The sequence below is a fragment of the Acanthochromis polyacanthus genome, chromosome 17 (genome assembly GCF_021347895.1).
Source record: "Acanthochromis polyacanthus isolate Apoly-LR-REF ecotype Palm Island chromosome 17, KAUST_Apoly_ChrSc, whole genome shotgun sequence".
Classification (NCBI taxonomy): Eukaryota; Metazoa; Chordata; class Actinopteri; family Pomacentridae; genus Acanthochromis; species Acanthochromis polyacanthus.
The window spans coordinates 15351893-15379891 of NC_067129.1; the positions used below are offsets into that span (position 1 = coordinate 15351893).

The window sequence follows — 27999 nt, forward strand, 5'->3', positions numbered from 1 at the left end:
GCATAATAATACAATCTGTGACTGTTTGGCTAATGAGAGAACTACAGGAGGGGTTCCATGGTGTAATGGTTAGCACTCTGGACTTTGAATCCAGTTATCTGAGTTCAAATCTCGGTGGAACCTGGAGGTTTGTTTCTAGTTTCTGGTGTATGCTCATGCTTTCTCTCTTCCACACAATGTAGATCGCATTTTCACAAAAATTATTCAGATGAAACCATGAATGCAGGCTTTGACTGAAAACTGTTGGGAGAATCAGAGTATCAATCTCATAATGCTGAGCTCATGGCTTTGTAGTCCATGTTCTGTTTTAAAAGACTATTATTTGAGCAAAATGTCTTGATGTTAATGAACTGTTCCTATAACATTTCCAATAAAAACATAAATGGAAAACAAAACTGAACAGACATCTACAGGACCAGCGGTGGCTCAGGGTGGTCACATGCCACCACGAACTAAAGCCTGGTCACTCCACACAGCCAACAGATGCTCTGTCAGAGGGCTGAATAGTTACTTATAGAACTGAAATAACTCAGAACAACTTCTTTGGACAAAACTCTTTTCCTTGGACGTTTCTGTTTGGCCATTTTCCCCACACAGATGGGATTAAAAAGCATAGTCATCCCCAATTCAACCACATGCCACCAAAATAGTTCGGACAAACCAGAAAATGTTCACACTGACTTTGTTTTATTGTCATCAAAAAGTGTACAGACAGTATGAAAATGCATTTGTTTTTATATGCAAATAAAGCATATGTTCGTAGAAAGTTCTATCAAACTTTGCATGATGAGAAATAATAAACTCCCGGCATGATATATGTAGCATATTCTGTGTAATATATATAGTCTTGCCATGTAAAAAGGGTTCCATGGTGTAATGGTTAGCACTCTGGACTTTGAATCCAGTGATCTGAGTTCAAATCTCAGTGGAACCTGATTTCATAGCAGCTGGATGGCATTGCTTGAAAAATATCTGCATATAAGTATGCTTTGCTGTCACTGATTACCCCACTACCATTAAAAATGTAGATATTAAGGGTAAAACCTTACAATAAGTTGTATATTACAACATCACTCCACTATCTTAAATTTTAAGGCCAACCGGCACTACTAAAAGCCTGCCTAATTTTAAACATTAAGGTTAATACCCATTAAAATTACATTTTGAAAATCCAACAAATTCCAAGTTCCCCTATAAGGCAAGGCAAGGCAAGGCAAATTTATTTATATAGCACATAAGACAGCATATTGCCAGCATTGGAGAGGAGCAATTTCGCAGCATAGTTCCTCACAGTATATAAAAATAAACAGGATAAGTGCTGCCCATCGTAAACACTCAATCCCCAACCACTGCTCTCTGATTTGATAAACTCAGGCCAAAGCACTCAGGATGGTCACTGATGGAGAACTCAGTCTTCAGCCATCCTTCGATATGTCTGTCAGTACTGCCCTCAAGTGGTAGCATCTCTGTAGTGCCACAAACAGTTTTCTTTATTGCCACTTTATTGTTAGCGTGACAATAACTCTGGGATGGGCCAGATTCAACAAAAATAAATTATCGTATTAATAGACAAAAAAAAAAGAATTGTGAAATCAGATGCACTGGATAATCACGAGGCACATTTAGGAGACGAAATAATTTTTTAATGGTAATACTGGAGATGGGAGGTGCAAAAACACAAATATACATGGTCACATTGGCAGTACATTGTGCTCTATAACCTCAGATACTGCTTCTTGTTATCAACGGGAGCCAAGATCCTTAAGATAAAAGACATGGCTGTTTAGCAAATTTCTTTACATATGACGCTCCCAGTTTTATCATTTTCCAGCTGGTTGACTTATATGATGAAGGACAGAACTGGCTTGACCTTTCAAAAACCAAATAGAAGTGGAGGATGCTCCCAGGATTGTGTTTTTCCAGTGATGCCACCCCACGCTGATCTCTCGTGTAATTGGAGTCGGACAGCCTGTGGAGTAAATCCTCTTCTGCCAGTGTCAAAACTTAAATCTCGCTGCAGGGCATCTGTGAAGCCTGCTGCTGTGGCTACAGTTTTATGAGATGAATGATGACTCTGTGTCCTCTCCCTTTTATGAGTCTCTGTAGACTCTTTTAACAAAAGAAATTAGTTCTGACTCAGGTAGGGAGTCATTTTGCTTTCTGTTAATATACACATGATGTGGAAAACAAGACTAAAAATTTCACACCAAGCAGTCCTTACAGATCACAGCGGTGACACAATGCAAGACTCTAGGACAGAACAAGAACAGTGACCAGTTTGCTGCTCTTAGAACTTTAACCAGTAGTGATCACGTAAAATGTGCTCTCAGAGTAAAGCCAGGAAGAGATTACACCACCCGGAGGCATGAAAATGTGCAACAAGATGGCCCAGTCCTTATGTAAAGAATGTAACAGTAAATTTGATAATGCATGGCAAAGCACAATTTAACATTTTCAATTGTCATATTATTTTAATTAATGATTTTTGGACTAACTGTAAGAGCAACTGAGTGAACTATCACAATTTTTAAGGTAGGCCTTGTAACTATGGGGCCTAAAAATAGACAGTACCCCGCAAAGCACTCAGTCACAACGTCACCAAAGTGTTTTACTGCCCTCACGTCGAACCCTCCAGTCATCCTAGATTGAAATATAAAATGTTCAGACAAGAAGATACCATGCTGTCTTTGTGGGCAAAGTCATTTTTATCAAAAAGGTCACAGACTGAACATTTTAGTGACTTTTTCATAATATGTACTGTGTCAGAATGCACCAGAAGATGAGTCTGAAGGTAAATGAATTATTTATGGAAAGTGGAACATGTCTTTTGGCAGCTGTTCACTTTTTTCACTTTTTGGTGTCAGAAAAGGGAGACCCAACATTTCTAAAGCACTTCACTGACCTTTTATTTACCATAATTCCTGTTAATACGACTTTGAATAATAAGAATAAGGAAAATTAGATGAAAAGTAGCAGCTGCTGTCTGCTTTCAGCACTATGTAAGGTTAAGTTTGTTGAATTGTTTTACTGTGGTTGGCACAGAGAAGAGTTTTTTTCCTCTAATTTTTAACTTAAAATGAGTTAAGTTTAGGACTTTGCACTGGTACTGTATGTGTATTAAAGTGAATTAGTGATGAATCGCCTTCATGAATGAATCATACACTAATAAAAGCCCAGTTTCATGCATGATTCATGATGATAAAGACAATAAAAAATACACATGCATGCCAAAAATTTTATGTCAATACTTTAAAGATTGAACACTCATCCACCTACTCAGAAAAATAAAAACCGGAGTATACGACTTATTTAGAGAAGCTAAACTCCCTCCAGCTCCCCTGTATTGCAGGCCCTGAGTGAGAAACCACAACATTTCCCCTCTCCTAAACCTCCCAGCATTAAGCTGCTTACCTTTGGGAGTTATAATTGTATCATCTGAGAGTGAGTCCACTGTTGTTGTTGATGGCTCTGCCTCCCAAAACTGACTTCTATGTCTGTACAGACTCTGACCCACAGGTGATTAGGAAGCGCGTCCTTGTGAGTGATGCCATATTTCAGTTGCATCATCTCTTTATCATGTTGCTAAATGATATAAGAATGACATTGAAAACAATGTGATTTGATGTCAAAATGGAGGAAAAATATGCTTCACTTTAGTAAATCAAAGCCAAGATCTGTTTATATTATTGCATTGTGCAAAAATGATGTCAACTTATAAAACCAGTCAATTATTTTTCTTGTTTGCAATCCTTTTACTAGCCTTAAACTGCAGCCATTTTTAACAATATGGCTCAAGTTGCTCACACAGATGGTTCAGGCTGCTTAACCAACAGCTCCTACTGGCAATGTTGCAAATGAAGTTACAGTAATGTGTGGTGTAAAATACTGGCGTATTTAGCCTGCATGTTGAAATAATGCCATTTGTTATCTTAAGTCTGCCCTTGAGCTTCATGTACTGTAGCTGATGTCCTCGTATTTGGTTTAAAGTTGTCATTAGCTTTATCAACAACAAGTCCAACAAAGGCTAGTACACCAATTTCAAGTAAATCATCAAGAACTCTGTGCAGACAGGCCTTTGTGCACGCTGCTCCAGATGTTGATGTATTTCCCGTTGCACATCTTTGAGTGCAGTGGTCTTGTGTTCCTTTTCCAATGAAAATGCAGCTTATTGAATTAGATCAAACCACTGATATACTGTACAAGTACATTTGTAAAGGACAGGAATGGGGAAGATTTTGGATGAAGTCATTTATGTTTTTGCATAATCTGTGCATCTTTAGATTCCATTTAGTTACGAACTTAAAAGGAAATTCAAAAAAAAAAATCTGCCCAATAGCATGTTTAGGAAGAATCTTGTTTTTTGCTTCATTTTCTTGAATAAGAAGCAAAAATGAGTGAAAACTGAATATGAACTTGGATTGCACTCAGAACAATGATGTGCAGCAAATGTGCAAGAAAATGAATTAAAGACCAATGGATGGCAAAACATATTAGAAAATGTACTGTTTTAGATTTGGAAAAAATCTACACAAATTTTGACGAGTAACAAAATAGTTACAAAAAAAAAATATTAGGAGGCAAACACATTTTATGTAACATTTTACTAAATCTATAAGCAGTTAATTTAATACGACAGAGTCCATCATGTTATAGAGTTATCAGAGTTAGGAAGCCAAGTACGATCCTCTACAACAGTATCTTCTGTTTGCTCATCTTGTGTTCGGTTTTGAAAGTCTTCTGGCATGACTGAACAACTTCAGGACTGATGCAGCATTCCTCAAAGAAAATGAGACACACAGCACCTAGGGATTTTTTTTAAAAAAAGAGTTATTTTTCACCTGCAACTATATATGTACAGTGAATTCACATACTGCATCTGCACATTAACACTTACAAGAAGCCTTTCCCGCAGCCCAGAGGTCCAAAGAACATTTCTGTTGGGAGGCAAACTTTTCTACACACTCCGCTTAGGCTGGGACAAGACCAGGGGAAGGATGCAGCCTCATTTTCAACTACTGTAATCACAGATGGAGAATGTTCGCTATGTTTAAAGTAAAATTGCTTTCCTTTATGAATAAAATAATATAGTCTATATTTCTCTGAAAAGGGTGAGAATATGCAGATAAGAGTCCCCAAAAAACATGCAGATATGTTAAATAAAGACTTACCATTAAGCAGTAAGACGACCATGAGTGCCAAACCAAGCACACGCTGACAAAACATTCTTGCGTCTGACAGTGTTGCTCCAAAATGAGGATTAGACCCAGGCCTGTTTGTATTTTGGCCAGGAGGGAGGAGTGAAGATAATATGCAGCAGCACACTGGTCACTGGGTTTTAAATTAAGGAATTATCGGCATCCCTAAAAGAACATGCTATTCTTAATCACATTTAGGAAAACTGCAATGCTGTGTCTGACTCGTGACCGAATGTTGTCATGAGACAAGAGACAAACATTCCTCAGAAAGTGATTTTTGGTCTGATTTAAAAACACATGCACATTTTTAACCCTCGTTGGTTTACTGAGATTGAGGGCATGAATACAGACGTCACCCTTTTTTCTATATTCAAATGTCAGAGAAGACAAAATTAATTGCCACTAATGCATTTCTGTAGAGTCAGGGACATTTGCAGAGCAGAGCATTTTGTTCACCCGATGAAAATTTCACATTTAAGCTTGTACAATGTATTAACCTTCAAGATCAAGACCAGACTTTTAAAATGATTCAGTATGATTGTGAATGTAAACCTAGAAAATTTAAAGTAGAAGTAAAAATAGAATAGGATGGGTAATCAGGTGTCTACTGAAAAAACAGAAACAGCACTACTCACTATTACATCACATTACATCGTGTCATGGTGTGTGGTTGCCAATATGTCAATGATATGTAATGTTTCAGTTGCTTTGAAAATGCTTTTTATTTTCCTTGCTCCAGAAATTACAACTTCTTTTCTGGCAGAGGTAATAGTGGCCCAAGAAGCAAAGAAGCAATCAAAATGTGGTCAGGTGACTGGACTGACAAATGAGTTTTGAAATCAAGGTGGCATCTTTTTATATGTTCTACTTCTCCGGCGACAGAAATAGGTTTTGGCAGTTTCAACTTCTCAACTGGACTGAAAAACCAGGGCTTATGTCACCGTCACATGGCCGACATTGTGAGCCAGTCAGAGGAAAACAAGTTATTTCCCACCACATAGTTCAAGAAGAGTAAAAACCCGCCATGAAGATTCTAATGTAGCGGATAAAAGAAAGACGCCTGACAGAAATCAGTATCGCTGCATCCAATAGCTGTCACCTTCCTTTCCAGGATTTTAGATTGCTTAGAGAGACAGTTCAGGTTAGGATTTTAACTGTGGGCTTTTATAGCTTCAATCAACAGCACTTTTCAACCTTATAAGGACCTCATTACATGAAAGGCCACCACCAAAGATAGACATATCCTCGGAGTCTGAAAAGAGCAGAATTTTAAAGCTGCATTTTTTCTAACACCCAGCAGGGGGTGACCTGTGAGAAAATTACCCCATCTCTCCCTTGATTTGTCACCCAAGTAAACATTTTCCTACTGAGTTGATGGTCTCAGTTGCTACTCTCAAGTCCTCTTTAACATGGCATGATGTTCATTTAGTAAATTATGTCCCATTTCGAGGAAAATAGACAGTAAAGCAGGGTATGCTTTAGGGCAGGGCCAATTGGGATTGACAAATCACTACCATATGGCCTTGTGTAGTGTCCCTGAGGTTCCAGTTGGATCCAACACTCATTTGTCAAAAGAAAATTCAAAAGACTGGCAATGACTAAATTGCAAACTTTAGGCCTTAAATCAGTAACCCACAAACCAATGGCTGACATCAAGGTTGCTTCACGCGTCTTTTATATGCAGTCCACGGTCTGGCAACTTGAGGACTGTGACTTCAGCTAGTGGATGAAGGGACCTCTTTTAGACACCATCAGACTGTAACCCACAACCAGTGATTACCTTTACTGGGAGAAATGGGAGCAGGTGTCTTTTATAGATGAGAAGCCCAAAGTCCGATAAAAGCAGTGGCTGATTATTATTCAATCAATCATTGCTATCGCCGTGTACAATTTTACTAGCTTGGAAAATCCAAACTGAATCTCCATGTAATCTCCTATCTCCATGTTAGGAGATACAGGAGAGTCAGTTTGGCATTGTGCGAATTGAATCGCGTTTCCCTCCCGGTACAGTTTGGTACGACCAATCATACCACGGGAGGCGGGAGTTAATGCTGCGTCATCTTCAGCGCCTGGATTACCCATAAAGATGATGCCGGAGGAGGAGGAGGAGGGGGGCCAAAGCGAATCTTTTTGTGGTCTCTTGGCGTTTTGGATGGCATTAGTCGTTGCCTCTTTTCACTTGACGTTTCCGACGATGAGGAGGGAGTGGATGGCTCGTTACTTTTGCCTTCTTGCCATTGTTTGTACAGAGGAAAATCCCATTCCAAACGTGTGAGTAAATTTAAGCAACTTTTACACATACGCACCGACTTGGTTTGGCTCCGATTTAAAGTTATTCCTAACACCGCTAATCGTTCGGAAGGAGTCTTTTGTTGCGTAGCCTTTTCAAAAATAAGTGTTGTACTTGAGAGTACCCCATGTATTCGCAGATTTTTGTGACAAAAACGGCAGTAATCATTCACCGCGACGCTTTCTCGGCTGCATGCCATTGTTGTTTGGACTACATGGACGAACAAGGTCGATTTGTTTGTGCGTCACATCCGTGTTACGCTGATTGGTTCTTTCTCGTTCAAGCTGCATTCGTTAGCCCCTCCTTTTTGAAATCGTCTCCTGTCATCACAATGCCAGACTGCCTTTATTTGTATTTATATTAATACATAAATAAAGTCAGTCTGGATTTTCCAGGCAACAATTTTACTTCTAGTAAAACATACCCATCCCTTCCAGGGTGCAGTTAATTTAGGGAAACATTATTTTCTGCCTCATTTTGTCATCAACTCTTCAATTTTGTTCTTCTCATTCCACTGAATAAATGTAAAAAACAAACTTCTACAGTAAGCATCACTGAGATACTTGGTTTAATCTGTTTGTTGAGATATAAAGAAATAAATGCCTGAACAAATTATCGCTCTGACTTGCATCATCTCAAAGGACACGACTCTTCGGACACAGTTTCATCAGCGTTGCATCAGTGTTTTCCGAAGGGAAGTCATTACCGTGTTTCTCTCGGCCCTAGTCTCCATTCTCCAGGTGCTGTCCAAAGAGGTCTCACCTGTGGCAAAACAATACTGTCTAATTGCTTTCCAGAGGAATAACAACACAAAGTGAACTAATGGTCTCTAATGTGTTTACTAATTTATCGTAAAACGCCTTTACTTTAACATTTGAGTGTTATCAGTAGAGGATCTGGATGGTATCCCCATACAGTATCCTGACACACAAATACAATTTTATATCAGCAGTACATTATCTATTGATTTATCTATACAGAGTCAATGCAGAAAAGTTTAAAATCAGAACCATAATAAGGAACGAAAAAGAGAAAAATGAGAGTAAAACTACAGTAAAAGTAGTCATTTGTATCACAAGTTGCTAATATTTAAGATTGTAATGTGTGGGTACAAAAAACAAATACATGCTGAAAGATTATTTTCATTACCTTTTCAACAAACCTTCTACTTCTACCAGTAATTTAATTTGCAGCATCACATTGTGATATGACCTATGGCTACCTGAGGGCCTCGGTCAGGCCTCTACTTCTGTATGTAAGCTGAACGGACAGACGGACCAGATATGATGTGTGGGCCGCTTCCTGTGGCCTGAATTCAGTTGATGAATCTGGGTTCAACTTCATCTATGGTGCATTGAGCCGTTGTGCAAACTAAACTTGTGTTTTGTCCCTGTGAAGCTCTGATGCTTTCTGACTTCCTTTATTCACAGGTGGTTGAGAAAAGATGCAGTATTGATTGTGTCTTATGTGTGCTGTGTGTGACTTGTGTTGTATAATGTTCAACCTTCTTGCTGAAAATACAGCTGCTGCAATGACCCACTTTAAGTCTGAGCTTTGTTTCGCCTCCAGTTTTTCTGCTTTTAGGCACCGAAGACCTTTATAAAAGGTTAAGGCCACTCTGTCATCCTCCTGTTGGGAGCCACGGAATCAGTTGATGTGCTTTTTTTCTCATCCAACAAGTCCACATACTTACAGAGGACTCTGCACTGACTTACATTCATTTCCTGGAGACTTATTCTAACATTAGCCATATAACTATTACCCACGCCTTTAAATTTAATGATTTATGTTAGAGGGACTTGCTTCGGGTGACCATGTAAACAGATATTACGTCACCATAACATGAGTAATACCTGGACACACACACTCAGTATTAGGAATTTGCCTCCGATACCTTCAGAAAATTGCTGCAGGCCTCAAGCAATGTCTGGCTTTAGCACACGTACACAAACACAGGATTACCGAGTGGAGGGCAAATTTGTGGGAAAAAAAACAAACAAAAACTCGACATAGCCTCAAGTCCAGGTGACAAAAGATTTATAGTGAATATTTGAACAAGGTCAGTAAGATTTCAGAAATTCAGGCAGCTATGACTCATTCTTTTTCAAATGCATGTCAGAATTAATGTGACACACCTGTTCTATGTGGTGAAAAGGAACTTTGGTTCAGTATGACTCACTAACATGACTTCTGTTGGAAATATACACTCTCAGCTGCAGCGATAAATGTATACATTATCTATACCTTCTGTATGTGAATGAACTTCTCTTAATATCAGCACGACAGAAAAGGACGACAGCGAAGGAGTTTCAGACGATGATGCTTTGGTAGCCATGGCAACAAGAGAACCTGAAGAACCTTAAAAGCCCACCCAAACTTAACAAGCACACTCTGCTGTGAGGAGAGGAGGACAGTAGACTCTGTTTCTAAATGTATGTTTCTGTACTCTGAACCTGTAGCTGTAACAGGTGATTTAGATGGAAATACTTCATAAGATTGTGAATATTGGTGCAAATCCTATGGTACTCAGTACCAAAGTTGTATATTTGAACCCCTTTTTTCCAAAAAAGCAGTTTTACTGTGTTTTTCTACAATTTTTATGCATTTTTTTGCTGTTTTGTGCATATTATAAAATCTATGCCATATAAAGCATTTGTCTTCAAAGTAAAATTGCTTTTACATTTCATATGTTTTTTCTTTCTTTCCAGAATTGAAGTGAAGAATGGACAACACAACAGCTGCAGCATTCAAAATGGCTGCATATGCTGTCATGGAAAAGCACAAACATGGCATGTTTAGTGTTTTCCTCCTGGTCTACTTTGTTACCATCATTTTGAATTCACTGCTCATTTCTATTCTACACCAAAACAAGGAGCTGCATCAGCCTATGAATGTGTTCATATGCCTGTTATCTCTCAATGAAATGTACGGCAGCACCGCTTTGTTACCTGCAACTATGGCTGTGCTCCTATCTGAGACGCATGAAGTGCCTGCCAAGTGGTGCATGGCTCAAGTCTATTTCCTGCACACATATGCGAGCGGGGAGTTTTGTGTTTTAGCGCTTATGGGATATGACAGATATGTTGCCATATGTTATCCGCTTCACTACCACAGCATCATGTCTAATTCGAAAATGTGGAAGCTTCTTGCACTGGTAATCCTGTACCCACTGATTATCTTTGCATGTTTTTACTCACTAACCTTACAGCTGCGCATCTGCGGCAAAGTCATCCCAAAATTGTACTGTGTGAACATGGAGCTGGTTAAAAATTCATGTTCAAATGCACCGTACATAAGTATTGTGGGGCTAGTGTTCATTTTTCTCTTAGTTGTGCCCCAGTTAGTGATGATTGTTTTCTCTTATGCACAAATTTCAAGAGTGTGTAGGAAATTACAAAAGGAATCTCAAGCCAAAGCTCTGAAAACATGCATCCCACATTTATTTTCTTTGATGAACTACACAATCGGCTCCTTTTTTGAAATTGTCCAGACTAGATTTGAAATGAGTCATGTAGCTTTAGAGTTACGGATCTTTTTGTCTTTATATTTTGTCATAATCCCTCCAATTACCAACCCGTTGCTGTACGGACTTGGCACTAAGATAGTAAGAGTTCATATACTGAAACTGTTTATCAAATACAAAATTCTGCCCACAAAATTAGCAAAAGCACTGACTACAGCTTAGGTGCTGCTGTGCTATTATGCATTGTGTTATGAAGGCAAAAATGTTCTCTTTATGAAATAATTAGTCTTATGTGACAACCTAAGTTACTTTAACCTTTGCTGCTCTTTTTAATTTCATCTTTATATTTAACAGTGCTGACAATAATAATTAATGTATGCTGATAGGCAAACCTATGATATAAAATGTGGAAATGGAGAGCAAAATATATTTTTCACCTGATGCATCTGAATATGATGTACTGTTGATGTTAATGAATTTAAAGATATAAAGTGTTTCTATGTCAGTTCATTTATAAAACTGTTTCAGAAAATGAAACATGCAACATGTCATAGTTTACTTTGCAAGATTAGATTAAATTTGCTGCAGAACGATTTTGGTTTGTGCATGCTTGCATATTAGATGGAACTTGACATTTTAAGGCTGTCTTTTGAAAATGTGTTTGACTTCAATCAAAAATGTGTTTAAAGGTACTGCCAAAATATGACAGCCTATCTGTACTCTGAGCTTACCCCATATAAACCCCCAATTTATCACATGACAAGGTTTGTGTACCTTTTACCAGTGACATAAACTTTTAATTCAATCCTCAGAAATGAATAAATGAATTTAGACATCATCATTTCATCGCGTGTCCTGTCAGTTTCATGAGCCGAGGAGAGAGGGTCTCCAGGTGGGTGGTTTCAGAGTGGCACAAGGTATGAGGCGATCCTGTTAGAGAACAGGCAGCCAGACTTTCCAGGCTATTGGTATTTATTGCTGGATAACTCAAAAGGCTGTTGTGCTATGGACAGCTGTGGCAGATAGCTGTGCTGTGATAGCTGTGGCTCTGAAATACTACAAACAGGAATAATAAATCAATGACACATTTGCCATCAGTACAGCCACAAAAAATAATAATTATACTGAGAAATAACATAAAATGCACATAAACACAATGGCATAAACTGAAAAATACTGTGTATGGCTTAGTATTTCAATCACATTAACTCACATAACATTGGCAATGCAACCAGACACGTGCTGACAATCTACAACGTGATTGGCTAATAGCTAAGCTAATGTCTGTCACATAAAGTATGAATAACGATCAACAGGTAACAATGAACAGTGAACGCTCTACACTGGGGGAACACAAGACCACTCACCTTCGGTCATTTACACACAGCAAGTAAAGGAAAATGCAACATGTATTCAGTCTGAACATGTGCACCGCAGAAACTAGTCAACAAACTGCAGCTACAGAGGAAAAACACGGCACTCGAGGTGCGTTCAGGGACATTAAGGAAAAACATCAACATTCGGTTAACTCAGCAAAGGAGGAAATGCATATATATAACACAACCCAGAAAATATTCCAATCGAAATATGAAGGCTTTCTAACACGGGCAGTTGGCTAATTTAGGCACGGTTGTTTAGCGCTGCATGAGACAGACTACTTCACAACAGAGACAAATAAATGCACTGTGTGGCTTGACAACCAAAGTTATGAACAATACACTTGCTTCTTTTAGGTGTTACCTGGTTGGTGGCTACAGTCAGGGTGGAGATGCCTATGGACTGTGCAGCTGATGCCACAGGCATGTCTGCTCCTCATGTTCACGTTACAAGATGGGGCGGGGCGAGTAGCGACATGGGTCGTCTGTGTGTGAGTGTTTAATGTTAATTTTTTTTAAAGGTTGAGAGGGGAGGCCACCTGCTTGATACTGAGGTCAATAGGCAGGTGCTCTAGCACCACTTGGTGTCTATCAGTGCACATCACTGGTTCTGTCCTTTTCTTTACTCTGTAATCAACAATGTCATGACGTCAGGCCCCACAATGTTAAAGGAGCAATAAAACTAATTTACCTTTGTCAAAACAGAAAGATAAATGAGATTTATTTCAAAGAGCTCAAACCCACTTTACAGAGTAAGTCTGGAGTTGATTCCAGGCACGAAATTCATATTTGGTAGCTGTTGTTGGAAATTCTCAAAATGCAGTCCAAAGAGATGTCTATGAAAGTGAAAGAGGCCATTATTTGGATAAAACACAAAGCAGACCTATTAGAGAGAATAAAGACTTTTAGGTACCAGAATGATGGAAGGCAGGACAAGGGCGAAGGAAAGGAAACAGACCACATTATCTGTCAAACGTGGTGAAAGCAGTGTAATGGCATTAGTAACTGGCTATTAATGGAACTGGGTTACTGGTGTTTACTGATGATGTGATTGCTGATAGACGCAGCAGGATGAAATCAGAAATCAGTCAAATGCTGCAAAACTGACAGGACAGCATTTCACAGTACAGATGGACAATGACTCATGAAACAAATCACGAAAGCAAACCAAATGTTTTTTAGGGGAAAGAAATAAAATGTTCTCAGTCAGTCACTTGACCTCACCCCAACTGAGCTGCTTTTCGCAGTGTGAAAACAAAACTGAAGACAGAGACCCACAAACAAGCAGCAACTGAAGGCAGCTGCAGTAAACACCTAGTAAAGTGTCTCCATGGAGGAAATTCTGCATCTGAATCAGAATCAGAATCACTTTATTCATCTCCGAAGGGAAATTGCTTATGATATGCTGCTGATATATGTAAGTTCCACACCTCAGACAGTCACTGACTGAACATATTTCAATCAGAGTATCATATATAGTCCCAATAATTGTGTCAGTTTTTCCAATTACATCTGAGCTGGTGAAAATAGAGGAACTATTTAAAATGACCATATATGACCTGTTGTATGGCCTATGTCTGCTGTATATCATACTGAATCATGTAGACAGGTTGTCCTACATTTGAACTGGTTTGCATAGTTGCAGAATGTCACTATTCACCACCCCCCTCTCTCGTGATCCTTCTTCCCCAACGGTCATGTCTTTGTTGCACTGGGTGATTTACGGTATTTAGTATTTATTATTGTGGGTTTTTTGTACTGAGCTATTTATGATATTTATTACTGTGAGGTCTTTTTTTACATTTATCAACTCTTCTGTATGGATGCTCCGAGCGTAATTTCGTTGTTCTTGTGACAATGACAATACATTTTCTGATTCTGATTCTGATTCTGATTCTGATTCAGACAGGTCTAAAGCTACAGTTGGGGCTCTCTTATGACATTCTACATATGCAACTTTCATCCAGAGCTCTTCCCGGTAAAGATTATCCAAATAGAGGTTTACAACTTAATTCTTGCAAATAGAGCACGGATCTGATATAATCAGCTTTCATTGCTACTAACTCAGAGTTTCCCAGGGTTGTGTGAGCTCATCTCTACTCTTCACACCTTTCACAGAGGATGAGAAAACTCATTTAACAAATGCATTTATATTGACATTTTCAAATGATATCAGATAGTTGTATTAATAAGGCACTGATGATAATTCTAGTATTTATCAGTACTGCAAAGATTAGTGTTTGTTCATTTATTACCAATACAAAGACACAAGAAGCCAGTGAGTCTGTTGATACAAGGCAGGATGGATCCATGCTTTCATACCAAATTCTGACTAGCTGATTGTCACAGCTGAAATCAAGACTCATCAGACCAGGCAACGCTTTTCCAACCTTCTTTCAACTGTCCAATTTTCTGTGTGAGAATTGTAGCCTCAGTTTCCTGTTCTTCTTCTTCTTGTGTGTTCAGAGATGGTATTGTGTATTCCTTGGTTGTAACAAGTGGTTATTTGAGTTACTGTTGCCTTTCTATCCTCTCCAACCAGTCTGCCCATTCTCCTCTGACCTCTCACATAAATAAGGCATTTTGGCTCACACAACTGCTGGATATTTTCTCTTTTTTGGACCATTCCCAGTAGATCAGCAGTTTGTGAAATACTCAGACCAGCCCATCTGGTACCAACAACCATGTCATGCTCAAAGTTATGTAAATTCATTTTATTTCCCATTCTGATGCTCAGTTTGAACTTCAGCAAGTACACACGTGGACAAAATTGTTGGTACCCCTCAGTTAAAGAAGGAAAAACCCACAATTCTCACTGAAATCACTTGAAACTCACAGAAGTAACAATAAATAAAAATTTATTGAAAATTAAATAATCAAAAACAGCCATTATTTTTGAATTGTTGATTAACATAATTATTTAAAAAAAACAAACTAATGAAACAGGCCTGGACAAAAATGATGGTACCTCTATAAAAGATTGAAAACTATTTGACCAGAGTGACATGATTAACTCAGGTGTGTCATTTAATTGACATCACAGGTGTTTCCAAACTCATAATCAGTCAGTCTGCCTATTTAAAGGGAGACAAGTAGTCACCCTGCTGTTTGGTGAAAAGGTGTGTACCACACTGAACATGGACAACAGAAAGCCAAGGAGAGAATTGTCCCAGGACATCCGAAAAAAATTATAGACAAACATCTTAAAGGTAAAGGCTATAAGACCATCTCTAAACAGCTTGAAGTTCCTGTGACAACAGTGGCTCATATTATTCAGAAGTTCAAGACCCACGGGACAGTAGCCAACCTCCCTGGACGTGGCCGCAAGAGGAAAATTGTTGACAAATTGAAGAGACGGATCGTTGGAATTGTATCCAAAGAGCCCAGAGCAACCTCCAAAGAAATTAAAGGTGAACTCCAAGGCCAAGGTACATCAGTGTCAGATCGCACCATTCGTCGTTGTTTGAGCCAAAGTGGACTTCATGGGAGACGACCAAGGAGGACACCACTGCTGAAAAAAACTCATAAAAAAGCCAGACTGGAATTTGCAAAAAATGCATGTTGACAAGCCACAAAGCTTCTGGGAGAATGTCCTTTGGACAGATGAGACCAAACTGGAGCTTTTTGGTAAGGCACATCAACTCTATGTTCATAGACTCAAAAACCAAGCATACGAAGAAAAGAACACTGTCCCTACGGTGAAACATGGAGGAGGCTCAGTAATGTTTTGGGGCTGCTTTGCTGCATCTGGCACAGGGTGTCTTGAAAGTGTGCAAGGTACGATGAAATCTGAAGACTATCAAGGCATTCTGGAGAGAAATGTGCTGCCTAGTGTCAGAAAGCTTGGTCTCAGTTGCAGGTCATGGGTCTTCCAACAGGACAACGATCCAAAACACACAGCCAAAAACACCCAAGAATGGCTGAGAGAAAAGCGTTGGACTATTCTAAAGTGGCCTTCTATGAGCCCAGATCTGAATCCCATTGAACATATGTGGAAGGAGCTGAAACATGCCATTTGGAGAAGACACCCATCAAACCTGAGACAACTGGAGCTGTTTGCTCATGAGGAGTGGGCCAAAATACCTGTTGACAGCTGCAGAACGCTCATTGACAAATACAGAAATCGTTTAATTGCAGTGATTGCCTCAAAAGGTTGTGCAACAAAATATTAAGTTATGGGTACCATCATTTTTGTCCAGCCCTATTTCATTAGTTTGTTTTTTTTAATAATTATGTTAATCAACAATTCAAAAGTGATGGCTGATTTTGATTATTTAATTTTCAATAAATTTTTATTTATTGTTACTTTTGTGAGTTTCAAGTGATTTCAGTGAGAATTGTGGGTTTTTCCTTCTTTAACTGAGGGGTACCAACAATTTTGTCCACGTGTGTACTTATGTTAGAAGAAATATATTTAGGATAGTTAGAATAGAATACTTGCTTTTAGATTATCACTAATTTATCATTGAGTGACTGTGAAACACATGTGCCTTTTGAACCATGGCTCTGTATGTACTTTAAACCATGATTCTATGTGTACTTTATGGCAGAAACATGTAGACACAGTACATACTGAGAGGCGACCAGAACTAGGCCTTCAAGGTGATAAAGATAACGAAGAAAGCGGACACAAATACCACATGTCTGCCTCTGAAGGTCTTTCTGTTAATATCTTACTGCTTGTGAAAAAGGTTTTTTTCCATTGTCATCTCATGCTGAGTCATGGTACCACCCTCTATGTTACATTCCTGTCTGAAGCAAATAAAAAGACGCAGGGGAGACACAGGCTCTTTGGAGTTGGGTGGCTGATGCTACGGTGTGTACAGCCTGTCTCTCTCCCCTTGAGGCAAGTAAAATACAAGAGCTCGAGTACTGTCTCTCCTTCCCATAGACTGTATATATAGTGGACATAGCATCTGGCTCCAGAATTGAAGCAAACCCGGAAGGGTAAAAAACTTGCAATATCACGCCGTCCGCTAGGGTTGGCTCCAAAAAGCTTTTGCTCCATAGACCCCAATTCATTTTTGGAAAAAATAAAATTTGATAGACTGATTTTCTACAGCTCAGGATTTTTTTCCTGTTAGTTTTCATGGTCAAAATGAGAGATCAGATGGCCGATCTTAAAATAAATCAATACTGAATTTTAAATAAATCGTTAAAGTTGGCGGAGCCAGGGGGCGTGGCTATACTTGATAGACAGCAACAGAAGCCTCTGCGGTAAAACGTGGGCGGGATAGTTCTCAGCCAATCCTGCCCCTAGTTGCTCTCCGGTCCAGTCTGTTTGATGACGCTTTTTACGTCACTGGCTCCAAAAAATCCAAAACGGCGACCAGGAAGTAGCAAAATCCAGGCTTCATTTTCTCGGCTTTGAAACCAACGGTTGACGTCACGGTTAGTTGACGCCTGCTCCTTCCTTGTGCTGTCTCCGTGTTTTTCAGGTTTTAAACCCAACAATGACTAAATGTACTGAGTTGCCACTATGTGATTAACTCTTAAGCTATTTGTGTTAACAAGCAATTGAACAGGTGTACCTAATAAAATGACCTGTGAGTGTATGCATATAATACAGTGTTGTGATAATATAGTGGAAGCAAATGCCGAAACGGCTGTAGAAATAGGACCCAGGAAATACAAACATCTTCAAATAATTATCATCCAAAAAGTAAGAGTAGGTGTAAATGTCTATTCCATGCTGTAACTAACAGCAACCGCCTGAATTCTAAGTTCCGGCAAAGATTTTACATTCAGCTCTGATCTGACGAGCACAACTGCAGGACCAAGAAAAAGACACGACTGTGTGTTCAGCTGATGTGCAACAGATATGAGTGAAACTCTGAGGACTGGGAATATTTAAGCTGCACTGTGCGGCTACATTATTGTGAAATATGTTGAGTATAATGTAGATGAGATTCAAATACCCGACCTTAAAGGACAACATGATGCAAAAGTGAAATTAAACTGGAAGTGAAATAACCATGAATCAATCTCTCTAAGTGCTCGTAGTGTTACTGTGTGACATTAGTGTAAACTTGAAACTGTTAAATGACAATGCCAAGGTACATAAAGCTATTTGCTAAAGAACACTGAGATTTCCCATTTTCTGGCCGTGCTTACTTTGGCATCATACATTAATATTCCCACAAACTACATCAACTTCAACTAATCTGCAAATTACACTCTTCAGAAAATTGTTGCTTTTAATCTCAATGTCGTCATTAGCAAAGGAAGTTATTGACACTGAGGATCGCTCCACAACTGGGAACTGGAAGATTTGACATGAAATTATTGTTGTGTAGGGAACACCACATGACCTCATCTCAGAGGAGAAGAAAAGTAAAGGTATAAAAGCAGCTCAGTGCAGTAAACCTTACTGAATGTCAACTCTTTTGATGCATCTGTGTCAGCATGAAAAATTTCTCAAAAGTGACATCTTTTTATCTGACTGAATACTATGGACTGGAAGACCTGAAGGCGGTTTACTTCTGCATTTTCATGGTTATATATGTTGCCATCATTGCTGAAAATGTTGTATTAATTGGAGTCATTTATCGTGAGAAAAGCCTGCATGAGCCAATGTATGTGCTGCTGTGTAACCTGGCTGTGAACAGCTTGTACGGAGGCACCGTCTTGCTGCCGGCGCTGCTGGTCAACCTGCTGTCACAGACACATGAGATATCTCTGTATTTCTGCCAGACTCAGGTCTATGCTATACACACATATGCAATCACTGAATTCACTATTCTAGCAGTGATGAGCTATGACAGATATGTGGCCATTTGTCATCCCCTGTCTTATCATACAATCATGTCACAGAGAGTTGTTAAACTCATTGTTCTCATGTGGCTCTACCCCATGCTGGCATTTCTCATTGTTTTATTTTTCACTCTTCAGCTGCCATACTGTGGGAGAACCATAGAAAAGTTGTACTGTATAAACTACTTACTGGTAAGACTTGCATGCACAGACACTTTTATTGCAAACATTGTTGGTTTATTAACTGTAGCTCTGTATACAGCTCCGCAGCTGGTCATGATCTTTTACTCATATGGACACATCCTGAGAATATGTTATTTGTCATTCAGTAAATCTAAATTCAAAGCCCTGCGGACCAGCACCCCTCACCTACTAGCAATACTTAACTACTCTTTTGGGTGCTTTTTTGAAATAGCACAAGGTCGATTTGACAGTAGTCACCTGTCTTACCAAACCAAGTTGTTTTTGTCCCTGTACTTTCTGATATTCCCTCCCCTCCTTAATCCAGTGATCTATGGTTTGAGTATTGGACTCATCAGGGCGCGACTCTTTAGTCTGCTCAGCAGAAAAAGCAGGCAAGTTCAAATGATGTAGCCAAGCTGTGATGTTGCTGTGCAGTAAGAGTGTGTCTTGCATGGTGCTGTGAAGCCCCTGAGAACACATGACAAGCAGAATGTCCTGTTTCCTCGCGTTGTTTAATCACATTTGCGCTCTCATTTACTTTAACTAGACCAGCCGGTGCCGAGGAAAACAGCTGAATTCATGTCATGCCACAGTGAATTCCTGGTGACTTTCAGCCTCTTTGTTTGTTCCGCCTCCCGTAACCAGATCACAGAGCAGAAATGATGTGCTTATTTTTTATCTGTGGGACTTTTACACACAGCTGTTAACATAGTTACTAAAACTGTTCAATGTCAAACAGTAAAATAGAAGAGGGAAATGTGAAAATTTGATTCAAGAATATGTGATACACATGATGTGAAGTATGACTGCTGTTTGTATTATTTGGACCAGTCAATAAAAATCTACTGTTTTGTGTTTAAATCTGAATTTGTAGGGCAGTGATTTCTTTCAGTGTATGTCATCCTCTTTGAATTTTGCATAGATTTATACACTCTCTTCCTGTTCATTAAATACTTTGGATGCCACAGTGAGCTGAAAACACAAATTCATTTTCACCTAAGCTCTATTATGTGCTTGGTTTTGCAATAACTGAAATCTTATATATGTAATTTAAAAGAGAAAATTCTAATCTGCAGAAATCCTGTGCATAATTTACAACAGTAACTAAAGCACAAATATTGATAGATTGATATTTTCCTCACCATCAACACATTCATAAGGGTGATTAAAAAACAAATAATTTAGATTTGTTGATATAAACTAAAGAATTAGATGTTTGCATTACATGTGAAACAAATGATTAAACAGATTAATTTATTTGACAGTGACTGTGCGCAGTCACATCATACGGCTGATGATGCAATGGTTTGCATGCAGTTGAAATAATAATCTTTCACACAAACAATGAAAAGCAAATATACAAATGCACTTAATTATGTGTGCTGATACAATAGCAACATTATTACTGTGTAGTTTAATTTAAAGGACTTCTGCTGCTCTGTTTACAAAACGTAGCAACCAAATCTTCAAATCATTCCTTCGTACGTCTACAAGTACGAGCACAGACACTGCAGGACAGAGTAGCTGACGTCCGTAAATGGGAGAATATTATTAATGCTTCTATTGTTCTGTGAAATCTTGGATGACTCTTTTGTTCATGCTTTCTGGACTATTTTTAGTCAACCGTGTCAGGTATAAAAATAAAAAACACAGGCTACCCTTCCATAGCATCATAAAAGGCCCTGTGTCCTGACTCCTCTCACACTGAGATTTCACCCCCGACAGTACCTGCTAACCAGAATCACTGGCTGTCAACCAGGAATTTACAGAACAATGGTTTCCTTCCTGACATGTATTTAAGTGCTACTTCAAAAGGCGTTCTTGCTGGATTTGCTGTTTCAGCCTTGTCTGAGACTGAGCAGATAATAATATATTAGGAGCTGATGGAGTGCAGTTATCCTGACATTTGGACAATTATTTTTGTGTTTGCGAGGCTGCAGCAAATTCTCCGGTTTCACTTTTCTGCATCTGAAATCAGTAATGGGGGAAATATATATGGCTGGTTCACTCGAGTGTGTATAGAAATACGATATTCCCTTATTGATATAATGCAAACAGGGTCCTAATCTGTAGTATTCTTTCTAGATTTTATTCCATAGGAAAGCACGATGTTTCATAAACACTACATATGCTTACAGTGTCAAAAAAAAGATTCCAAAATGTGCATTATGAGGAAAAACAGTGCATCTTCCATGTGCCCATACCATACTTTATTTAATAAAAAAGTAATGTAGCTACAATATGGCACAGGTGTGCAATGTGAGTCAAATGGCATGGTAACATGTTTTAGTCTTACAAAGCATGCTTGTACATTAAACATTTAATAAATACAGCTATTCCTCTTTTTATGGTGAACACTTAGAAAAATCATTCAGTTTTCTTCTGGGATAATCTGTATAAGAAGAATTAAAAATACACTGCGGTGGTTGTGTGCTTGTAGGGCGGGTGTGGGGAGTCGGGTTGAGGGGAGGGGTGTGACACCAGTATTCTCCGGACCAAACGCACTTAGAAATACAAAACCATTTTACAAACAATCAGGTAGACGGCATGCATACAAAAATAGACAACTATTCTGATCTTTCCTTTGTAATTTACAGTACTGGTTCATTATTGCCAAGCATTATATTTTTGTGCCCCTGGTTTGAGGAGTAGCTTGCTTTCTATATCTTCTCTCAACTGTCCTGGAAAAAGTACAATTTACATTCACTATCACTGAGGCACAGCACTTGATGTACAATTTGTATAAGTACCCCAAAAACATTGTGTAGTCACTGTTGTGGTAATGTAATATTAAATATATATATGTACATGTATATGCTTAACACCCTGTACACTCAGAGAACAAATGTACCCATGAACCAAACACACATGCATAACAAAATGTTGTGCACATCTGAGCGGCTGTACACAACTCCAGCATAATGTTGAAAACCGTTCAACAGAAGCGAGGGGAGGCGGCCATGCATGTGAGCGACAATTTCAAAAGCTCTCCGACAAATCTTTGACACGGACACAAAGTGCTTGTTTGCCATAAACCCTGTAAGTCTATAAGTTATTTCACCCAACCAGGCATCTTTTTGATGTGCCTTTTATTACAGCCAGCCCTCATCTTGAAGAGAGAGATGAGGCAAAGAAGGACACCAAGTCTTTGTGCTCCTGCACGGTCAGTGAACTTTAAGTAAAGGGAGAAGAGAAGGTGGACCGAGCAGGTAAAAGGTGGTTTTTGGTGCCTCTTGTCTCCAGCAGGCGGGATGCCGGCAGCGTGAGGCACAGGCAGAGGCCATACGGTCGAGGTGTCACCAACACACTGATCCTCAACAGGTTACCCTAAAAAACCCATCGACCGATTTGTGTCTTGAAGAGGGACATTCTGTAAGAAAGGTATTGATTAGTAATCAGCAAATACCGAAAGTGTGTGTAAAAAATAAAGGCCAAAACATGTTGTTGTACCTTCAGTGAGCTGTTGAGGATCCGCAGGCGGTGCAGCTTGTCATTCAGCAGGGGGTCATTAACTCTGCGCACAAACGAGCGCTTATACTCCAAGCGGCTGGCTGATCTGTGGTCAGCAGAGGTGGACAGGTTGGTCTGCTCCAGAGCTCGGTACAGATCCACCAGAGAGTCCGTCTGCAGCCTGCAGTCTCGTCCAGGACCTGGCAACAAAGACAAGCAACCATCAACAAAGATTTGGCTTTAAACGGAAGTCATGGAAGAGCAAAATACAAGCAAACAGCACATATACTGAGATATCCTGCAAATACGCTCCCTTTAAAACGACACAAACAGTCCTCTGAGATATAAACTCCACTATATGAAACTTCAGACAGCCTCCCTTTATCTGCTCAGCATGACAAGGCACAGAGCCAAACTCTTAAGTGGCTGGTGAAGAGACTTAACATGGTCAGTGGACTATCTTGAGTAACAAGAACAATTTTTAGGAAGAAACCTGCTGTTGAGTTTTCCACATGTTCTCTCTGTATGTTGTGCTCAGTGTTGGAAGAGGTGGAAAAGTGCTAACATACTTTACATAGCCTGCATTAAAAATGTTATATGCTAAATCAAAGAATGGGAACAAATTAGGGGGAAAAGAAATATTGGTTTAATTGCATTATACCTGTAATGCAGAGCATAATGAAGACATAAAAATAAACCCTTGACAATTAAATCGTTTCTTAATCTTGCATTATTTATAAGCAGAATTGTACTTTTGAATATCCTTAATGCAGGCTAATTTTTTAAAATTCTTTTTTGCTCTGCAAATAATGGTATTTACCTTAGTGTTTGTACATTTTTTAAATGGTATTTAATAGGAAAAAGAAGCAAATCTTCACTTTAAAGCAGCTGGAAGCATGAAATGTTATTTGTTCATTTTATGAATCAGTAAACCCTCTGTAAACCCTATAGATGGTTGTGCATGAAAATCCCAATAGATCAGCAGTTTCTGAAATACTCAGACCAGTCCATCTGGTCCCAACAACCATGTCATGTTCAAAGTTATGTAAATCCATTTTCTTTCCCATTCTGATGCTCAGTTTGAACTATAGCAAGTTGTCTTGACCACTTCTACATGACTAAATGCACTGAGTTGCCACCATGTGATTAACTCTTAAGCTATTTGTGTTAACAAGCAATTGAACAGGTGTACCTAATAAAATGACCTGTGAGTGTATGCATATAATACAGTGTTGTGATAATATAGTGGAAGCAAATGGAAACGGCTGTAGAAATAGGACCCAGGAAATACCAACATCTTCAAATAATTATTATCCAAAAAGTAAGAGTAGGTGTAAATGTCTATTCCATGCTGTAACTAACAGCAACCGCCTGAATTCTAAGTTCCGGCAAAGATTTTACATTCAGCTCTGATCTGATGAGCACAACTGCAGGACCAAGAAAAAGACACGACTGTGTGTTCAGCTGATGTGCAACAGATATGAGTGAAACTCTGAGGACTGGGAATATTTAAGCTGCACTGTACGGCTACATTATTGTGAAATATGTCGAGTATAATGTAGATGAGATTCAAATACCCGACCTTAAAGGACAACATGATGCAAAAGTGAAATTAAACTGGAAGTGAAATAATCGTGAATCAATCTCTCCAAGTGCTTGTAGTGTTACTGTGTGACATTAGTGTAAACTTGAAACTGTTAAATGACAATGCCAAGGTACATAAAGCTATTTGCTAAAGAACACTGAGATTTCCCATTTTCTGGCCATGCTTACTTTGGCATCATACGTTAATATTCCCACAAACTACATCAACTTCAACTAATCTGCAAATTACACTCTTCAGAAAATTGTTGCTTTTAACCTCAACATTAGCAAAGGAAGTTATTGACACTGAGGATCGCTCCACAACTGGGAATTGGAAGATTTGACATGAAATTATTGTTGTGTAGGGAACACCACATGACCTCATCTCAGAGGAGAAGAAAAGTAAAGGTATAAAAGCAGCTCAGTACAGTTAAGCGCGGGTGAGGAGGGCTGCTCACCGAGGTAAACCTTACTGAATGTCAACTCTTTTGATGCATCTGTGTCAGCATGAAAAATTTCTCTAAAGTGACATCTTTTTATCTGACTGAATACTATGGACTGGAAGACCTGAAGGCGGTTTACTTCTGCATTTTCATGGTTATATATGTTGCCATCATTGCTGAAAATGTTGTATTAATTGGAGTCATTTATCGTGAGAAAAGCCTGCATGAGCCAATGTATGTGCTGCTGTGTAACCTGGCTGTGAACAGCTTGTACGGAGGCACCGCCTTGCTGCCGGCGCTGCTGGTCAACCTGCTGTCACAGACACATGAGATATCTCTGTCTTTCTGCCAGACTCAGGTCTATGCTATACACACATATGCAATCACTGAATTCACTATTCTAGCAGTGATGAGCTATGACAGATATGTGGCCATTTGTCATCCCCTGTCTTATCATACAATCATGTCACAGAGAGTTGTTAAACTCATTGTTCTCATGTGGCTCTACCCCATGCTGGCATTTCTCATTGTTTTATTTTTCACTCTTCAGCTGCCATACTGTGGGAGAACCATAGAAAAGTTGTACTGTATAAACTACTTACTGGTAAGACTTGCATGCACAGACACTTTTATTGCAAACATTGTTGGTTTATTATCTGTAGTTCTGTATACTGGTCCACAGCTGGTCATGATCTTTTACTCATATGGACACATCCTGAGAATATGTTATTTGTCATTCAGTAAATCCAAATTCAAAGCCCTGCGGACCTGCACCCCTCACCTACTAGCAATACTTAACTACTCTTTTGGGTGCTTTTTTGAAATAGCACAAGGTCGATTTGACAGTAGTCACCTGTCTTACCAAACCAAGTTGTTTTTGTCCCTGTACTTTCTGATATTCCCTCCCCTCTTTAATCCAGTGATCTATGGTTTGAGTATTGGACTCATCAGGGCGCGACTCTTTAGTCTGCTCAGCAGAAAAAGCAGGCAAGTTCAAATGATGTAGCCAAGCTGTGATGTTGCTGTGCAGTAAGAGTGTGTCTTGCATGGTGCTGTGAAGCCCCTGAGAACACATGACAAGCAGAATGTCCCTCAGGTCGTCCAGGACCTGGCAACAAAGACAAGCATTCATCAACAAAGATTTGACTTTAAACGGAAGTCATGGAAGAGCAAACTACAAGCAAACAGCACATACACTGAGATATCCTGGAAATACGCTCTGTTTAAACTGACACAAACAGTCCTCTGAGATATAAACTCCACTATATGAAACTTCAGACAGCCTCCCTTTATCTGCTTAGCATGACAAGGCACAGAGCCAAACCCTTAAGTGGCTGGTGAAGAGACTTAACATGGTCAGTGGACTATCTTGAGTAACAAGAACAATTTTTTAGGAAGAAACCTGCTGTTGAGTTTTCCACATGTTCTGTCTGTATGTTGTGCTCAGTGTTGGAAGAGGTATCACCCATGCTTAATTAAGTGAAAGTGCTAACATACTTTACATAGCCTGCATTAAAAATGCTATATGCTAAATCAAAGAATGGGAATAAATTAGGGGGAAAAGAAATATTGGTTTAATTGCATTATACCTGTAATGCAGAGCATAATGAAGACATAAAAATAAACCCTTGACAATTAAATCGTTCCATAATCTTGCATTATTTATAAGCAGAATTGTACTTTTGAATATCCTTAATGTAGGCTAATTTTTTAAAATTATATTTTGCTCTGCAAATAATGGTATTTACCTTATTGTTTGTGTATTTTTTAAATGGTATTTAATAGGAAAAAGAAGCAAATCTTCACTTTAAAGCAGCTGGAAGCATGAAATGTTATTTGTTCATTTTATGAATCAGTTGTTAAAACAGTTTTACTTTAATCGGTTCACTTCAGGTAGATAAATAACTAAAAAAATTATCATATTTAATAAGCTCTTCATTTGTAAAGTGACCAGTAACTACAGATGATGATAAAACAGATGAAGGTAAAAACAGCACAAAATGAAAATACAAACAATAGAGCAGAAAATGAGCAGAATGTTATCAGAGAGCAGTTCAAATGTAATCAGAGAAACATTAATTGTGTTTTGGTAGAAGAAGCCTCATGTCTGAAGTGTTTTTTTCTATTTTCTTATCTCTCTTTCTACTGTCTGTGTAACGACCTGCCTGAGGAACTCTGGCTGCCACATCTCTATCTCCTTTTAAATCATTTTTGAAGACTTATTTATATTTGAAGGCTTTCTCATATATTTTAGTGTTTTTCAAGTCTACTTTTGTTCTGACTGTCGAGTTGCACTGTATTTTACTCGTGCAGTTTTGTGTTGCTCTATTTTAAGTAGAGTTTCACACATTTTTTTATGGTTTACCTATTTTTCCACTGCCATTTCTCTTTATTTCATTTCTTTTATGTGTATTCTGTGTTTTGTTGTAATACCAATTTTGATATGTGCTGTACAAATAAATAACCTTTCTTATCATTATTTCTGTCTTCCTTTTTTGAACTAAACTCATCAGATACTGTATGTATGAACTTTACAGTCTCAATTTTTCTGCTGTACCTCTCGTCATTAGGGTGTTTTCTTTTGAAAGAGCAATAAGGTAATAAATTTTAGCTCATACATCATTCTAACTCCGAGTATCCCTCTTGTCCTCTGTCGCACTGCCCTCTGTTGGCAGGACACTCACTCTACACCAACTTCTGACTGTTACTTGTCGCTTTATTTTGCATTTTGGAAGCAGCCTGGTACATTCTGAAGCTTTGGGGCTGTGCTTTGAAATGTATCGTGCTTTGTTTGCCGCCTTTTTTGTGTCTCTCTCCCTCGTCTTTATAGGAAGTGGTGGATAGAACCAACGGTGGAGCAATAGATAAATGAGGACAAGAAGAAAGGGGCCCTTAGGCGTGTTTCTTTATCCTGCTCAGAATTCAACATTAACATGGGCTGAAAGGATTCCTCCTCGCTTCACCATCCAAACACCGCCGAGAGGCACGACGACATCTCGATCGGGCCGGAGAGAGAGAGAGAAAGAACGAGGTTGAGTGTGTGAGAGAGAGAAAGAGAGTGGACTGCCACGATAAATCAGTATCAAATAAGACACTAAATTTCATCTCACTTAGACAACTGCCCTGGAGGTCTTGGAGGAACGGCAAATGGGCTGGATTCCAATCCAATCCAATAAAGCATTAATAGGAAGCATTCAACCTCTGACATTAGCTGGCTCTGACTGCCTGTTAGCAGCTTAAATAAAATTTCTGATGACAAATG

At 38.9% G+C, this 27999-nt stretch overlaps 3 protein-coding genes and 2 non-coding genes across 5 annotated transcripts in view; 4 read left to right on the forward strand and 1 right to left on the reverse strand.

Moving 5' to 3' along the window:
- Positions 1-51: 51 nt before the first annotated feature.
- trnaq-uug (transfer RNA glutamine (anticodon UUG)) lies at positions 52-123 on the forward strand. The gene has a single exon. It is a non-coding gene; the product is annotated as a tRNA-Gln (tRNA).
- Positions 124-862: 739 nt separating this feature from the next.
- On the forward strand, positions 863-934 carry trnaq-uug (transfer RNA glutamine (anticodon UUG)). The gene has a single exon. It is a non-coding gene; the product is annotated as a tRNA-Gln (tRNA).
- Positions 935-10207: 9273 nt separating this feature from the next.
- On the forward strand, positions 10208-11170 carry LOC110946772 (olfactory receptor 52A1-like). The gene has a single exon (XM_022188272.1). The coding sequence runs from the start codon at positions 10208-10210 to the stop codon at positions 11168-11170; it is 963 nt and encodes a 320-aa protein (XP_022043964.1).
- A 6562-nt stretch (positions 11171-17732) lies between these two features.
- LOC127530510 (olfactory receptor 52D1-like) lies at positions 17733-20672 on the forward strand. The gene has a single exon (XM_051937377.1). The coding sequence runs from the start codon at positions 18730-18732 to the stop codon at positions 19669-19671; it is 942 nt and encodes a 313-aa protein (XP_051793337.1). The 5' UTR covers positions 17733-18729; the 3' UTR covers positions 19672-20672.
- Positions 20673-21448: 776 nt separating this feature from the next.
- Positions 21449-27999, reverse strand: part of LOC110947069 (connector enhancer of kinase suppressor of ras 2) — a 34684-nt gene continuing 28133 nt past the window's right edge. Inside the window, 2 exon segments of the mRNA XM_022188546.2 lie at positions 21449-22630; positions 22711-22910. Of these exon segments, the coding sequence (XP_022044238.2) occupies positions 22583-22630; positions 22711-22910 (248 nt within the window). The 3' untranslated portion in view covers positions 21449-22582.

Excerpts from the sequence above, each read along its gene's own strand:
- LOC110946772 (XM_022188272.1), top strand. The coding sequence starts at position 10,208 with ATGGACAACACAACAGCTGCAGCATTCAAAATGGCTGCATATGCTGTC.
- LOC127530510 (XM_051937377.1), top strand. The coding sequence starts at position 18,730 with ATGAAAAATTTCTCAAAAGTGACATCTTTTTATCTGACTGAATACTAT.